This window comes from Anopheles coustani, chromosome 2 (genome assembly GCF_943734705.1).
Source record: "Anopheles coustani chromosome 2, idAnoCousDA_361_x.2, whole genome shotgun sequence".
NCBI classification, from domain to species: Eukaryota; Metazoa; Arthropoda; class Insecta; order Diptera; family Culicidae; genus Anopheles; species Anopheles coustani.
The window spans coordinates 64,503,181-64,520,431 of record NC_071289.1 but is presented as its reverse complement, the minus strand read 5'-3'; the positions used below and the strand labels follow the sequence as shown (position 1 = coordinate 64,520,431).

Sequence of the window (17,251 nt, the reverse complement as noted above, 5' to 3'; positions counted from 1 at the left end):
TAATCGCTTGTATTTAAAATCCTGTTGGATCGAATTCCCATTAGATGAAGAATCATAGTCATACAAAATTCACGTTGGTACACAGAAAATTGATTCCTTTATTTTATGCTCGTAATAACTAAATTATGTTAAATATTTATACAATGGTTGACTTTTTCATTCGCTTGGTTTTACGATGCAAAGTGAGTAATAGAGCTTTCATAACTTATACGTAGTTTAGTCTAATTTGATGCGTGAAAGTACAAACCTCACATTATGCAATGAGATGCTACAATTCCCTCCTTACCGTCCTATTTTCCAACGATTTTCATATTTTACATGAGATAACATTGAAAACTTGAAAATGCCGATATGAAATCCTCATCAAAATGATTTGGTTTTGCTATTTGCTCTTACTCTATTATACTACGGCGAAAAAAGGATATGTTTGTTGGAGTAGCAATTCGATAGTACACAATAGGGGGACTTGTGTCGGTGTGTTTTGTAAACTTAAGGTATATTTTTTTGTATGTTTCTATACGAGATTTGGAGTGGATTCATTAAAGATCATTCACGATCGTTCTATCGTTTCGTAGATCCGATTGGTGCCCTTCCAGGATCTACAGCCGTTTTTGCAGCAGCGGGAAAGAACCGATCTAATTTCGTACTTTCGCCCTGGTCGGTACTGGCGAGTGAGCCGGTGTCCCATTCCGGCTGTCGGTGGTTCCTTCCACCGAGTCGCGGCGCCCGGCATCCGTGGCACCGTTCTCGATCGTTGCCTCATACTTTTTGATGAGCGCATTGTTGTTCGCGTACGTTACCTCCAGTCTGAACGAGAAAGGTGAGAAATAAATCGTGAGTTCCAACCCGGGGTTCGCCAACAAATTCCAGCGTGCACTACACTCCAGCGCCCTGCACCTTACGGATGGACCATGTTTGATGGGGACGGTTAGAAAGCCTAATTTTTCAAGCATGCAGGATCGTTTGTGAAGCGCCGATTTGTAACGAGAGAGCAAGTCTCCGGTTGGTTGGGTTAGCTTGCAATGGAACGGATGGCTGGCGGGTGTTTAAAACACGCTTTCGTTTTCTTTTATTTTGCAATAGAATGGGGTTAGTATATCGTCCACACCGCACACCTACGGTTCGCACACCTACACCCCGACCATCGCGAGCTTACTTTGGCACTTCCAACGGTCGGATTAGGCTCTGGATGATTTTCCGGTTGGCGGACAGGGCGGGACCGCTCACGCACAGCGTGGCCGACTTCAGATAGTTCACCAGGTCCTTCGTGTAGTTTTCCTCGCCCTCCTTGCTGGCCGGTTTTTCCTTCGAGGAGTTGAAATTGAATGGGAATACTTTGCGGAACTTGGAGCGAAATCCTGCACGAGAACAAAATAGACGTTGTTGTGTAACAACTTCAACGGTTTGAGAAACAGTGACTATAGGTACCATTTTGCGTTGGCTGTGGCGTGATGCTGCAGCTACGTGCCTTGAGGGCATTCTTGTCCACCGGTAGATTGATATCGTGCGACCATCTGCCACAGGGTGTCGATTTGTCCAGCAACCGGGCTCGGGCGCACTGCTCTATCGTTTCCGCACAGGTGTGCCTGGTCAAGCGGCGAAAATAAACCATAATATCAGTGACTCCGCGTGTACGCAACTCAAACTGACCTCGGCCTGGAGGGCTACTCACCTTCCACAGAAGCGCGCCCACTGTTCCGCCCTAAATCCTCGTCCGGCATCGGTTTCGACTGGCGATGCCCCTGTCCGAGGGAGGAGAACGGAAAACAGAAGACAGACACCACATGGCAGGAAATAGGTAAATGGAAAATATCTTCACGGAAACACCGGTGCCAGCTGGTGGACACTTACCAGCGAACAGCAACAGCTTGGCGCAGCGCGTCCGTCCCTGGAGGGCAGCCTTCATCAGCGGTGTGAAGCCCAGGTTGTTCTTCGGGTCGATGATCAAACTGCGGCACTTGGTGATGAGCATGTTCACCACATCCGAAAGTCCTGTTTTGTGAATTGAATGTTTGGAATAGTAAAACCAATCCAAATTATTCTTTGCTCATCGACATGATCAGTGATATTTTTGTTCCATTTAACAAATTATTTAAAAACAGTTCACTTGGACTAAAAAACTTTAACATGGAGACAAACTATTAGTTCTCTTTAGCTTAATAATTTCAAAATTTATAATATTAAAAAAGTGTAGTTTTCGCGTATCTGTATGCTTTCTAAACGGCTCTGGTTAATAAAGGTGCTATCAAATCGTAAAACAAAACACAATAATAGCCTAAATATGCTTTACGACCACGTCTGTTTAACGATCTATTGGTGTGCAATAGGTGGTAGGGGATTTGGCACTTACCGGCTTGGGCTGCAAAGTGCAGCGGCGTATTGCCCTCGTTGTCGGGTTTGTTGACATCAATGCCGGGCAGTTGCAGAAATAGCTCCAAAAAGTTGGTTAAATTCGTCGAGCATATGTACGATATGGCCGTCTGCAAATAGGGAGGGCGTTGAAGAAGAACAAAAAAGAAGAAAAAACATACACACATAAATATTTCAATGCACTATTCCGAGGCCAACTTGTATTGTGTGCGGCGTATGGATATGAATTTATGATCATTCGTATCATAATGCCATCGTGTTGGCATCGCGCGCGTTTTAGCGACGTGTAGTGTTTAAAAATATACTCTGTCCGTTATTAGTGTCACCTAGACTGGACAACTGCAAAGCCACGAACTTATTTGGTGGCTTATCGGAAGTAGGAAGTTGTAAGCTGTCACGTAATTCACCCGCGATCACGCCTTCACACGCAAATTGCATCCACGAATGCTGCGTGTGAGGGTTGAATGCAAACTGAAATAGCATATCAATAGGCAAGAGTTAGCAGCGTCAAGGTGAATGGAGTTTGAACGGAGATATACGTTGGTCCTTTAACGTTAATGGTAGCAAAAATGTTCTAGCAGGAAATAAACTCCAAGGGCATCGCTATTTTGGTATTTCCTAGAAACTACTATTTCCTTGTACATTTGGACAGCGAGTTCAAATTGATTAAATAAATACAACTGCACACTCAAACCATCGTAAACCAACGGCTCCGGTGCCGGTACAAGGAAAATCACTTTAACTGAATAATGCAAATCGATAGTGAAAGTGTACAATCCCCCGTGCGTGACCATATCCTTGTTTTATGACAATCAATCAAACATGTGCATCCATTTTCGCACTCGTTTTTCCATGCACGAAGAGGAACAGCTTTCCGGGGGGAGAAAATCCAACAACACACATTCCACACGCCATACACAGTTGCCAACCGATGGAAGGTGTTGAGGTAACGTGGTAAAAATACACATTTTAAATTCACTCCGATCGGTTTGGCACCACAAGATTGTGAAGGTGCTTATGGGATTGCGAAAAAAGGAAAAGAAATGGAAGGTACAAACTTCCCTATTTCATTCTTCGCGGAACGCGAACCGAAACACAATCGCCAGAGACAGTGGCGCCGGTAAACAAATTGCGCCGTATATCCGTCGTGGGCCATTTTCCGAACCCACTCACTGTCACCAACACCACCATCACTACCATTTGTTCTGTTCAGATTTCCCATTTTTTCCCCGCCCCACGGCTTGTTCTCCCCACGCGTTGTTGCGTTGTGCAATGAAGTCTCCTCGTGCGAGGGGGTTGGGTGCGAATAGTTTACAAATCGTTCGCAATGGCAGAACCGGAAAAACAAGCTTAACGGAGCAATTTTCATTGTTCAAATCCTGCGCTTGGGCGGCTGTAATGATCCGTCCGGGTTTCCACAGGGGCCCAATTTTTTATTGTTGTTTTTCCTTCGACCAGAACTGGTTTACTTTAACGGCCAAGGTTTTTTCCCGGAAGGTACTGCAACGTCGACACGATCGCGATCCGTCGATGGCTGGCGAGGTTGGTTGTCGGTAAATTAATATTATTTACTTCCTACGGCAGAGCCGGGACGTGCCCGGAAATTCCATCTTCCAGGCCACAATCATTTGCTATTTACAATTTGTGTACCGATGTAGCTTCACCTACGCAGGTTGGCGCGTGGCAAGGAACAAAAACAACACTGCTATTAAAAACGAGATCCAAAAATGATGAAGATGATTCAAGGCTAATAAATGATGAAGCACACAAATAAATACTCCAATGAGCTTGCAAATATTCGTGATTCGACACTGGATGTATGCAACACAATTTCAATAATTAGTCAAAAAATTAGATTAAAGTATTTTTAAAATCAGCAAAGGAATGTTCACCACAGATGCGTTCTCATTTTTGTTCTAACAATTATATAATTTACCCACAACCCTACTTAAATCATCCCTAAATTTCAAGGCTTCATCGAACCATTCGAGAAACTGATCCCATTAAACGAATATTTGTTTATCTGATTGAGTAAAAAATGTCAATACTGACACTGACGAGCCTTTTGTCGGCAGTCGACAGTTTCCACCCGATGACACGCTCTGATTAACTGCCCAGCTATAGTTTTCATGTTTTCCAATCAGTCCAGGGCATGGCTCAAATCGATACCATAACCGGCATGGGCGGTTCTTTTGAGTGGTCTAGTCATTGCAAAATAAACTAGCACCAACTGTTGGGCAGGAAAATGAAGCTTATGCAATCGAATCGAATGGCACAGTGGGAATATATTTTTCGAGGACATTTTCATAAAGATTGTGGCTTTTTATTTATGAAATCTTAAAAGAGCTTAAGGAATACTTTTGTTTAAAAATTGAAATATTAGATTTCAACAAATGTAAGCTCAAATAGAACGTAGAACGGAGGTAGAGCAGATTCTAATTTCAAGTTCTTAATTAACTTACCCTGCCGCTGCGATCGGTGGAGTTGAGGTTCTCCTTCGAGATGCCATTCTCCAGAATGTCTCGGAAGACCTCCTTCAGCAGGTACTCGTTGGCGTCGCGGGACGCCCGTAGTAGCGTCGTCACCGTCGGTACCTGCTCCAGGCTCATTCTGAGGGCACGAATACGTGAACTTAACGTGGGACTAGATTGTGAAAAGAAGAAGCAAACGAATGTTTATCATTAAAAACGAAAATCACTGTTAACAACATAAATTATGACGTTCGGGAACAACACTCGGGCAGCACTGTTTCGCAAGCAAGCGGCCGAAAGTAGCAAGCCGTAACCGGCATCCTACCGATCGTTGACGTCACTGGGACTGGATGGTGCTGAGTGTGACGGTGAACCGATTGCCACACCACAGAGGCTTGGCAGATGGAAATCTGTATCGCAGTGAGCTATGATGACGATTCTGCGCTGACTACCCTTTGCTACTACAGCACTAATTAATCTACGGCTCGTCCCGAAGGTCTTCACCGACTTCGGTCGAGCACATTTTTCTCGACTTCTGGCTCAAGAACCTGTAGTAGTCGGCGAGTTCTCCGACTGCGAGACGAGCGAAAGTTGCATCAGATTCACGAGGGAAAATGTGTAGGACTCTTTGCTAGTCCGGTTGCACAAACCATCGTGTTTCTACGCATTCTGCAGGTTTGAACGATTTCACACTCCGCCAACGGCCGATGACCGATGGGTGGAATGTTCAGCTTGCGTTGCCTTTTCCACCACCCTATCCTCAAAGACGGCCACAGTGTGATCGAACTAAAGGTAACCTGGAGACGGAAGGAACCAGAAGGGCCTCTGGTAGGGTGGGGCCTGCACCGCATGCTGATGTTTATGCTGTCGGGTAGTAAAGTAGTACAACATTTCCCACATGGGACCCTTTACCTACGATTGAAGGAAGGGCGTGCTGCGTTCGGGTGCTTCTCAGAGCTCTGACGATGTATAAATAGAGCAACAGCAACGACCGTCGAATGACACCAAGGCAGCGTGCAACGGTTGCCAGCATCCAATCCGGAGTTGGATCCCCCACTGCGGGGTCAATCACGGTCGCATGTCGCATCCCATGTGGTTCTGTCGACTTGCCGCTACCCCCGTGGGAAACCCTTCCACTCGAGAAGGGAACCGTGCCCGCCGGAAACATGCATGCTTTGGTGACGTAATACCACAGCAAGTAGTTTGACACTCGGTGACATTACATTGCCCTTTGCTACTACCCTGCCGTACACGCTTTACTTCCGAAGAAAGTCGCAATCACAATTAAACTTCCCGTTCCGGGCATTCGTCAAGCGACTTCTAAACAGCGACATCTCCGGGACATTGTCTGCGGTTTAATAGGCTCATTAATCGTTCCGGGTGAAGGTACGATGAGACATCAAACTTGACCAGACTTGTACGTAAAGACGTTTATTTCGAATCGGCGGCTCCTGTGGCATACTAATGAGTCGCCGAAGCTTCAGTAAAGGCTAAATTATAAAACGACGCGACCGATCGTACGATACCGGTGATCGACCAGTGGCCATTGATTTACCTTGACGTTCAATGGAATCGACGGTAGTAAATATCAATTATCCGTTGACAGTAGTGGAATTACAAAAAATAACACGTGCTGCGGTCACACTGCGTTTTGTTTACACGATTTTTATTATTTTGCGATAGTACAGCTGCATCGATTTGCACAGAGACAGATAACCGGTCCCCGAAGCCTCGAAAGTGTTTTTGTGCGTACTCACCCCGCGACGTTTGATTGAAGTAGGTACAGTTTTACGCCACTTAGGTATCCTTCTCTTCAACCACTAATCCGCGCCTACTACGGTTGTGAGCGAACATCTGCTCGGAAGCATCCATCTGCTCGAATGGAAAGAGGAAAAATACAACCCGAATAGTGCTAGTACTAGCCGGGAGCCGTTTGTGCGTGCGCTTGTTCCGAGTTCAAAGAAATGGGAAATTATTTTTAAACCTTCGCCTGAAGCGCAAAACACCATGCCGCAAATGGTAATTTCGGCAAACAAGCCGGTAGAGTATTTCTACCGTCATATGAAGGCACATGAAAGGCACACTACCACATTTGGGAACTGTGATCAACATGCTAGCATCAAAAGGTTGCCGAAAAGGGCGAGACGAGAATAAAATGGTAGGTGTCGAGCACAAATTTGTTAGAAATATTTCTCAACCATTGCCATCTTCCTCATCTTGACGTTCGCGGTGCACAGTTTACGTTCCATTTCCATTTCGATACATTGTGTAAATTATTTCAATTGTTTGGATTTTGTTCGCCCCTGCAAAAGCTGCACGCTGTAATGATGATGCTGCGCAACAAGAACGTGCCAACAGATCAATGCCGGAGAAATGCTCTAATTAAAATGCGAAATATCGAAATCAATCCATCGGCGGTTGCCCGATCGTCGGGCCGATGATCGATACAGTTGGAGTTGGATGAAAAGAATGATGAAACACGGACTCGGAAAAAAGGTACTTCTGACGTCCGAGTAGCGGAATTCCCTTCTGGGCCGCCTTGAGCATCCCAGGTCTCGCCTGATCGTTCCGGCTTTGTTGATCTTTCAAGTGTCGGCTGATACGTTCGTCTTGGAAGTGATTCTACGAATTATGAATGGTTGGCACATGTTCGTTTAAGGCGCGGCGGATTAAATCATGCCTATTTCTTGTCAGTAAACCGAGCCGGGTTTTTAACATCAAATTTGTCGTGACAACTGGTGCAAACCAGATGGACACAAAAAAATTCACCAACTCACTAAAGGCGCAATATGATTGAGCTGTTATCTATGTGGTTTAAATTTGATAGAAAAAAAACGCGATCCAGTCCGATCTGGTTTATTTCATAGCTTTACGGGTAGGTTTTCCATTTGCAAAGCTACCAAAAAAGAGAATAATCAGAAATGACAACCAAACCGAAAGCGACAACCGTTCGAATTGCTTACATTTGGTTTAGATTGTTTCTTCTTCAAGATTATATTGGTCGGTAGTGAAAGTTGACGATTTGACCCACCGGGTCATGATAACGCTCGCAAAGACGCAAATACGTAACAGCAGCGTAACGGCACGTTATCAACTTTTCAAATAAACCATGCTGTTGTTTGTTACCTCATAGGCGATAGTGATGAAGTACTCTAGAGCCTAGACGCAAGTAAGTTAAACGTTGCAAAGGCGAGACGGCAATGTAAGCTGGTGATTTCATCGATTGGGAAGTAATTTTGTTAGGAAAAAATGTTTAACACTTCATACTGCGAACTAGCACCAAACGGAAAGCATTCAACGCAAATATTAATTTTAATAATCAAAACAGGTTGTGCTGCTAAAAAAGTACTCCATTGGACGATTAATGAAAGCAAAGATTTACGTACCGAAGTAAGCTACGAACGAACCTCGTAAGCGCATCATTTTTCATCTTAATTTTCCGTTTAACTTTACGCCAGCATCAACGGATTCAGTACCGATCCCGAACAAATAGACACCGCCGAACCACTAGCAGGAAGGCAGGGTAAGCATTCCCAAAAGGAACAAAATAAAATTAAAAAGAAAAAATATAAAATTCACAAAACACGTCAGCACGGCGGCGTAAATGGCGATCACTTGACGTGCCCCCATCGTGCGGCACCCGGGCGCGGCCAAGAGCGAGGCACGAAGATGGCGACGTGCACGCGATACATTCATCTCTTCGGTGGATAAATATTTACCCTACAGGACCTGTGTATCAAGTGGGATGCCTAGTCGCATCCAGCCGGGTTCGCTCCATGCCCAAGAGCAGGGGAAGTAAAAATGGGTTTCCAACCGTCTTTTCCATTTACCAACGCGGGGAAATCTATGTTACTGCAACCGCGCGAATATTTGCCCAGTCGCGAGGCGGACCGAGTTTTGCAAACATGAAAAATCATCACGCTGGTTGTGGTTTACTGCACGGACTCTATTCAGGACCGTAAGTTGATGATCCTGATGCGTTCGTTGCAACGGAAGGTGTAACCTAGCGTTAGTACATTTTATTTCTCACCATTTCGGGCTACTACGATCGTCCGATTCATCTACTGACGTCGATCGATGATCTATGATCGATTGGACCATATGGCAAACGAGGGTTAGTCTTGTCGTAAACGCCGCAACCCCGGAACTGGCAGGAGCACACGCTCCGAGGTTTGTGCAGGTCAATTGGAGAGATTTAATTTACGCCATCCAGCTGGTGGCAGGAAGAACACGGGGAGCTCGATCGGATTCACCTTGGTGCAATGAATGGGTTCATATCTACTCGGGTGTGGTTAAAAGAGAGAAACATTGTGTCAATTATATTGTCCTTAAGGCGTCGGAAACCGAAACGTGGTTCCTTTCGCGTGGTAAAGTGGAGTGGGGGAAACCGGGTCGGTTTGTTCTACAAACTTGAAACCACTTGAAACATCAATATTCCGTCGATGGAAGAAGCGCACAAGTGAAGCGAGTTGTTTATTTTTTAATTCGGTTGTTTTATACGTTCCGAGTGAATCAAACAAAACGTTAATTTTACGCGAAAAAGGTTGCCTACAGCGTTCGCGCCCCAGGAAAACCCACCCGCATGCAAATTACGTACTTCCTCCTGCAAACTGCCGGGCTACTAGAGCACTTAACCGGTGCGCAAATCCCGCCACACACGCTTCCCCTTTCCCGCATGGAGTGCCAAGCTTTGGGGAGGTTTTGAAAGTAATCTTCTAAATAAATATATCTCCTGAGAAATGATGTGCGATAATTGTACGGTCCCTCCCGCCGCGCCGAGCGCCAAGTGTTCTGTTTCACTCCGCGACTCGGTGTGGAAGGGTGGATCCATTTTTGGCGGTTTATGCGATGCTTGAGTAATGGGGCCATTTGGCATTCCAAGCGAATGCTACCTGCTGCATTTGTGAAAGTGAATTCAGATGGCCCGCTCGTGTGGGTTTTGCAATGAGTACCCGCCGATGGTGGCAGCGTTTTGCGATAAACCGATGTCTATCGCTAGTTCCGATCGCTTTAGATCGGCGTGACTGCGAATTACCACCTTCCAATTAAGGCATCGATTTAGCAGCACTGCACGTGTTCGCGTTTGGAGAGATTTAACTCCCCTCCTGATACGGAGTCAATTTTAGATTGCAATCGTTGCCGCACCCATCCCACCGTTTGCCCGGGCTGTAATTATCATTTAGAGTCAGTTCGATCGGTAGGCGCGATCGTGTCGGAAAAGATTTGTGCGAAACAATGGTACACTCGATGGTAGATTTTTCCCGACTGCTAAATCTTTCATTGTTGAAGGTTGACATTAGGGAATGTTTTGCGTCATCCGCGTTCGTGAAAAGTCTCGCGAATGGCCGTGTTTTCGAAAACACTAGCAAATCATTCTAATCCCCCAACCATCGGCTACAACTGCAGGATGTGGCGTTTCCGGAGGGGAAAAATGTTCCGATTATTTTTTACGAATATGACCACATTTTACAAACCGACCACCGGCATGCACGAACACATCGCCAGGGTGGCCCGCGGGCCAGTTGTGTTGCATCACGGTTGCGACCTATAATAAATGGCTCCAATCGGGCCGGCGTGGTTTGGCGGGGCAATGTTTGATTTATTTTAATTGTTGTTTAGCTGTCATCGGATCGCCAAGGTTTTTGCCAAAATCCCGCCCGTATGCCTATGTTTGGCGTATCGGAAAATGACTCCCGGTGAGCCGGGAGTTGAGCCGCATGGTTGCAGACACCGTTGCATGCACTTTAAATCGAACGGTTGAACGGTTGGGGGAAAGCCATGGGAACATACCGTGGTGGTCGTAGCTTGATTTGTGCTTTATTTTCCTCGCAGTCGTGTTGTTTTCCCTCCACGTTATTTCATTTCGATATCATTTTTTAACGATAATTCACACGATGACACTTTCCATCTGCGTGACTCGAACGCCGGGAGCCGGAAAATTGGTGAGGTGAAAATGTGATGCGCAAAAAAACAAACCGCCTGCGAGGGATGGTCCAATTTTTCGAACGATTCAGAAAAAAAGGACAAAACAACTGCCCACCAACACTGGCCTGGTTGGTATGTGTTAAATGTATGTGTTCGATTCCGCTTCACACTCACCGGTGTCGGACAGAAAATCGCCTGCCTTCTCCGCCTCCTCCTACCCTTCTCGCGGCCCATTTGTAACGGTGGAAAACGCTTAATCCCTTAATGCGGGTTTCACTTCATTGCTTCTACGCTTCCATTCCCTCAATTCTCACTCGTCATCGATTCCCAAAACGTAAACGTGGGTAAATAATTAAACGTGTGTGTCCTTTTCGTTTTCCCAATTTTTCCCACAATTAACTCAATTGACCGAAGCAATCGAGCACACGAGCGGTGGATGTGCAATTATTTAAAATCGAAAGATCAAAACCCCTTTCCCAGAAAAGTCACCCATCTGGTGGCCTGGATTATGCCCCCGGACCATAATCGGATTATCAGACGAACAAGAGGGTCCACCAAAAAGGGTCACTAGGATAAAAGATCTCGTCCTGCCGGGTTCGGAGCCAACGAGGTCAATTAAAATAAATAAATACGCGGTACGATTTCGATTAAATAGGCCACCACGAGCCAGGATGGCGAACTATATCAGTGAGATGTGCGCCGAAACGGTTCGAATAACAAATCAACAACTAGTTTTTCGAAAGTCGTCCGCAAGGTTGTAGGGAAACGAAACTTATTTATAACGCACGGTTTATTGGTTTTTTAATGGGCACGAATAATGGCACATGGTTGGTATGAAGGGTTAGATTCGAACCCGGTCACGTTTCAAGAAGGAGGTTTTCCAAGCGCCTTCAATGTTATTTACTGTCTTGTTTTGATTTTTGAGGACTTTTCGTTACCTTTTTTTGAGATCGTATTGCGATCATTTGCTTAATCTGCATGTTTTCTTTAAGATATTGCTGGTTGGATAACATTTTCATTATTTCTAACTTCAAAATAATGTATTCAACAATATTTTACGTTATTTTTAAGTTATCGTAATATAGTTCATACACATAGTTAAAAAAATAAAAATAAAATATACTGCTTGAATGTGTCAAACAAATGTTTTAAGTAACCATTTCAATCGATCGCCCAACTGTTCGGTGAACACTTTGAAGTGCTGTTCCAAAATTAACCAAACATACCTCCAAAAATCAATCCCTCACGCACTACGAGCCACTCACTGCTCGCTAGTGCAATTAATTCGAATCATGCCAACTGCACCGATTTTGCGGAAGCCAGTTTATAAATAAAACTCACGATTTTTCTGCTGGCCTTTCGATGCACGCGTTCCGATTGTCGATCAGCCCCCGGAGCCCCCCGCGCTTGTTCCGGTCCGAAACTATCGAATGTAGGCCTTCGGAACTGCTCCACTGGGTGGGGTGGGAGGTTTGGGAAAATGGCACAAATTTCCCACCAAAGGGTATGGTTGTGAGTAATATATTTTCTTCCTGTAAAGTGTTTGCACTACGCTCGGTTTAAGCCACTCAGGATGATCTCAGCCGCAGAGATCTTTTGCTCAGAGAAATGTCTCAACCTTCCACAATCACGGCCCACGGGCAATTTCCCTTCTTCTTTACTGACTGGAATTTCGGCAACTTCAAACCGTAGACGCAACAAATCAAACTAAACAATCACTTCCGGCCAAATAACGACCACCAATTGCGGCACGAACGGAGCGCGCGGCCTCTACACCGTCGTCGGAGTGCTACTGACCTTTTCGCGTCCGACTTGATCGAACCACCGATGGAAACTGGCGTGATGGACGCGTTGCTGCCGCCGGTCGCCTCGAGCCGGTGCTGATGTTGATGGTGGTGGGCCGGCTGCTGCTGCTGGTGGTGGGGATCGGACGAGGAAGATGGCGACCGATGATGGTAGGTGGCGCTTTCGAGCTTTTTCAACGCCCGATTGGTGCGCCATCGCTCGACAAAGTCCCAGAACTGCGCGGTATTCTTGTCCCGGCTAAGCTTCGTGTCCCGGCTGCACCGGAAGCTCGTGTCGTCCTCTTCATTGACATGGTTGTTGTGGTTGTGGTTGTGGTTCGCTTTCGAATCGCCGCCACCGTTTTCTTCCGCCGCGTGACCATTTCTCGCCCCGTTTCGTCCGTTACCGGACTCTTCGGCCGCGTCTTGTTCGCTGTCCTCGAGGTCATCGTCCTCCTCCTCGTCGGGCAGCGTGGCCGACACGACCGTCTCCATGCCTTCGTACCGATCGCTGTACTCCGGGACGGCCAGAAATTGGCTCGATTTTCCGTACGGACGTGACGCTGTTGTCGTCGTCGTCGTTGGTGTCGTGGAGGTTGAGCCAGGGTTGGTGGCACGGATAATACTGGACACGTTGATTTCGTCGATCCTCGCCCCGTTTGCCTCGTTCGTACACTTGACCGCGGTGCAATTTTCCTGCACCCTTATCAACACACCACCGCCACCCTCCATCGGTTGCAGATGCGGCGAGATGAGCGTCTTCGTGGAGCGCGACACACCGAACGACGCACCGGATGCCGGCAGCTTCCCCAGGCCACCCTTCCCCCTCGAGGTGCGCCCCGTGAGGCTCTTCTGCTGGGTTCCGCTGGCCGAAATCGTGCGCAAAATAATCGTCGGCTTCTTCACCGGGTGGTTCCACATGCCGAGCGAGCTGAGATCGTCACTCGATTTTTGCCTGCTCGCCGAACCCACACCCCCGATCGTCGGTGGGCCCCCCGTGCCAACATTATTATTGACGTCCTCCGAGCTGGGGAACTTCTGGTTTATCTGTGGCAGTGACTTTAGCGAACGGGCTCCACCCGATCCGGTGGTTCCGTTGGTTCCGTGGGTGGATTTTTGGGAGAACGATTTCTGCCGGTTCGTCGATGGGCCGCCCTTTCCGCCGTCGATGGAGGCGCCCGGTGATTGGCCGGCCTTGGGAGATGATCCCTGATCGCTTCCACTGCTATCGAGAGAGCTGACGGATGGTCTCAGATGCAGAACGATTTTGTTGTTCAGTTCCTTCGGCTTGAAGCTGCAACCTCCCGGGCCCGACGACGACAGGGACGTTGGAGTGGGCGTTACCTGGAGTGCTTGGTGGGCACGGGACTGACCGACGCCGCCGTGGGATGCCGCTGGAGGGTGTGTTTGCTGCGACTGATGACTGATGAGGGTACCGTTGACGTACTGTACCGTACCGTGGGCCATCCGTTGCTTCTGGGTCGGTGCTGTCGAGGGAACGGCCGGTACGGTGGGCTCGGGAAGCGAGAAACGTACCTTTCGGTTAGTCTTCGGGGGTGATCCATCCATGATGAACTGAAAAAATAATCAAAACAAATTTGCAGTTGCAATTGAGCAAATTCCAATTTATTAGGCAACTAATTTTCGTGAAATGTTATATGAAATAGATTGATTGCTAAATAATTCAAGATATCTTTATTTTGCTTTCATTCCAATATAAAAATTATTAACGTAAAAGAATTAACGATTTTACTTGTTCATTATCCTTGTACTTACTAGTATATTTTATGCGATCTATCAAAAATGTTTTTCGAATGTTTCAAATAAACAATCTTAAGACTGTCACGGTCCTTCTGTTTGTATTCTCGACGAAACAAAATGGCCACACGCGTAGTTTCTTTCTCATCTCTAACGAACTGTCTTAAATTGCAATAAATCAAAACTCATGTCCGATGGTTTAAATGTACCAAAAAAAAAAAAAAACGCACACGCAAATTACCATATGTGCTGGATTAAGAACCACCCGGGACTATAGCTGTGTGGGCTAATACTCCTTTTAACCAAACGAGAGAAACTCCCTTCGAACGACAAAGCAGGAAAAAGTAACAGAAAAACAAAAAGCAACCAACGAGAACGTTGCTTACCAGCTGTTCAGCATCACAGGGGAATTAAGGTTATAAAATTCCCCGGCGAGCGTGTCTGATTTTTGGTCGGTCAGACGAAAATAAAAATAATAATAATAATAATAATAAAGGTACGGCGAAGAAAATTTTCCCCCGAACGTTGGAGAAAAGATGGGAAAGCGTGAAAAAATCAAAAGACACCACCCATGCCAGGCGCGAAGGTTGGTGCATTTTCCGCCTCGTATTTATTTGCCAAAATGAGCGGTTAAAACTGCTGCCGGTGTGATAACTGTGTTTTTACAAGGTTGAGTCATTAGTGCTGATTTTATCGGCCGTATTCTCATCATCATCATAAAGCTGTATCTCAACAGCTCGTAAGTCGTAAGCAGGATGTAGGTTTGTGTTCTTTTTGTTGCTTGTTTTCAAATATATCGGATGAATGAATGGTTGTGTTTGGTATATAAAACGAGCCAAGAGAAGCATAATGTATGTTAGTGGTTGATTTTAGAAATATGTGTATTTTAAACAAATAAACAAAATCTCACGAAATTAATGTGAATAAACAATATAGCTATCAAACGTAATAGTTCGCTAACACATTTTCTGTTTTTTATGCTTTACTAACCTACTTTGTATCGATTACAAATGACAAAAAATAAATAAAACTTGTTTGATAGAATACTCCAAAACACGCTTATCACCAAAGTGTCAAAAGCCCACACGAAAGGCAATCGTAGGCAGTCAAACCAAAACCGGGCCCATTCAAAACGTGTGCCCACACGCTCCTGTCATCGCCTTCATTCGCCGACGCGTCGGAAATACAGACCCCCTGCGATAGTGTGTCAATAATTTTACGAGTATCATCGGGGGGGAGGGCATCATATATCGGAAATTGCACCGACACTATCGAACTCGCCTGCCGGATCTGGGAAAGGCAAAAATTCCTTCTCGGAAAACGCGATCAAACCCCCGGAATGTTCCCCATTCCAGTTCAGTCCATTTCGGTCGCCTTCGTTCGACTTCGGACTTCTAGTGAGTTCGAGCGGGTGTTGATCGGATTCGCGTTGATCGGGGTTTGGATTTTGCAGGTCCCGGATGAAACCGGATGACGTCCGCCCGCGTCCGCGGAATGACGCATGTAGCGTGCTGGTGGAATTTTTGATTGGAACACCGACGCGCACTTGGGATCTTTCTTAATGAAAGAAAAAAAAAAACGCTCCCCTTAGTGGTCGGTTTACAATCCCGGGGAAAACGGGGCAACCATTCCGTTGCCAGCTGGAAGCGATGGAAACAAAAAGAAGTAAATTCAGAGATCCATCTTAACCGGAGCTCTTTCGTCGGAGTTAAGATAAATACGCTGCCAAGTTCATGCCACAACACAAACAAAAAAATACCAGCTTTACGTTAAGGAACTAGTGAGCAATTTTTGCATACACACACACATACACACTCATACATCTACAGACATCGAAAATTCGAGGTGTTTGTTTGGTGCAATCTTTCAATGGCACATCCTAGGAGTTCTATGCTTGGGCTTGTTTTTGAGCATTCCTTTTCACCATCCAGGTTTCGACAGTTTTCAGTATCGATTGTTGGTTTGTCGAAAAGAAAAAGAATTTTAAAACATTTCAGACACCCCCCGCTAGTTTCCCGATTGCCCTTTGTAAGGCATTTCGGGCGGCATAAATTTGGTGTTCTACTCCGACACACCATTTCCAATGCTATGGGCGTTCGCGAGAAGGCAAGGTTTCGTGGCAACGATTAACGAACACGCTATCATTTTTATTCCGATATGTTTTTTTTCCTTTCAAAATATTAGCCAAGTCATTGAACTGCAGCGTAGCGAAGGGTGTGAATTGCGATTTCGTGTTGTTTTTTTTTTGACGAGTAGTTTGTATAGGCATTACTATGGCGTGTTTTTCATCCCCCTCCAACACGAACGCGACCATGCGCCTCCATCGAGGTGTCAGTTGGCAGCAAAAAAAAGGTAATAAAAACACTCATTAAAATCGATTATTTCGCATTATTAGTTCGTTTTTATTTCTGAAACAATTACTCTCTCAAGGTGTGTGCAGTGAGGTAATTTATTTTTCCCTGTTTTGTACCGTTGTTTTCAAATGAAGCACTTTTAAATCAAACCAATCAAAGGATGCGCCCAGTGGCTTACCTTGATCGGGTGCTTGAAGGTGAAACCATCGCACCTACATGGTGTAAAACACCTTGAAAACGTCGCCTCACGTTCTTTTCACTCGTCTACTTACACGAACGCTAAGCCTGGCCCACGTTTGGCACCTCCCGGGGATTCGCCACGCGACCATTCCATCGCGTGACCGAAGCGAGTTGTAATCGAATTCGCTACACTTTGTTCGCATTAGCTCCGCACCTTTGCCTACCGTTTCGTTTTACTTCTGGGCTTTGGTGCGAATGAAATAAGGAGTTAGGAGTTTATATCAGTTCTGTTGTTCGCTAAAGGTTAGAGGCACATTTGCATCATCGTGACAATCCGGCGAAAGGATGTGAAAAGTGGCTCCATTGTGCATTGGGCTGGTTGTGACCTGGAAAATAATTTATGATACCG

At 45.9% G+C, this 17,251-nt stretch overlaps 1 protein-coding gene across 1 annotated transcript; it reads right to left on the bottom strand.

Moving 5' to 3' along the window:
- Positions 1-139: 139 nt before the first annotated feature.
- Positions 140-14,119, bottom strand: LOC131265626 (uncharacterized). Its single transcript, XM_058267911.1, has 9 exons — positions 12,685-14,119; positions 12,564-12,633; positions 4,833-5,013; positions 2,351-2,480; positions 1,852-1,992; positions 1,673-1,742; positions 1,429-1,586; positions 1,157-1,358; positions 140-807 (listed from the first exon to the last, which is right to left on the bottom strand). The coding sequence occupies exons 1-9, from the start codon at positions 14,117-14,119 to the stop codon at positions 636-638; spliced, it is 2,559 nt and encodes an 852-aa protein (XP_058123894.1). The 3' UTR covers positions 140-635.
- Positions 14,120-17,251: the final 3,132 nt, after the last annotated feature.

Coding starts and splice junctions, on each gene's coding strand:
- LOC131265626 (XM_058267911.1), bottom strand. CDS start 14,119: ATGGATGGATCACCCCCGAAGACTAACCGAAAGGTACGTTTCTCGCTT. Junction 5,014..12,563: donor ATCAAGTCGGACGCGAAAAG/GTCAGTAGCACT, acceptor TTCACAATCTAG/TCCCACGTTAAGTTCACGTA. Junction 1,359..1,428: donor GCCACAGCCAACGCAAAATG/GTACCTATAGTC, acceptor GTTCTCGTGCAG/GATTTCGCTCCAAGTTCCGC.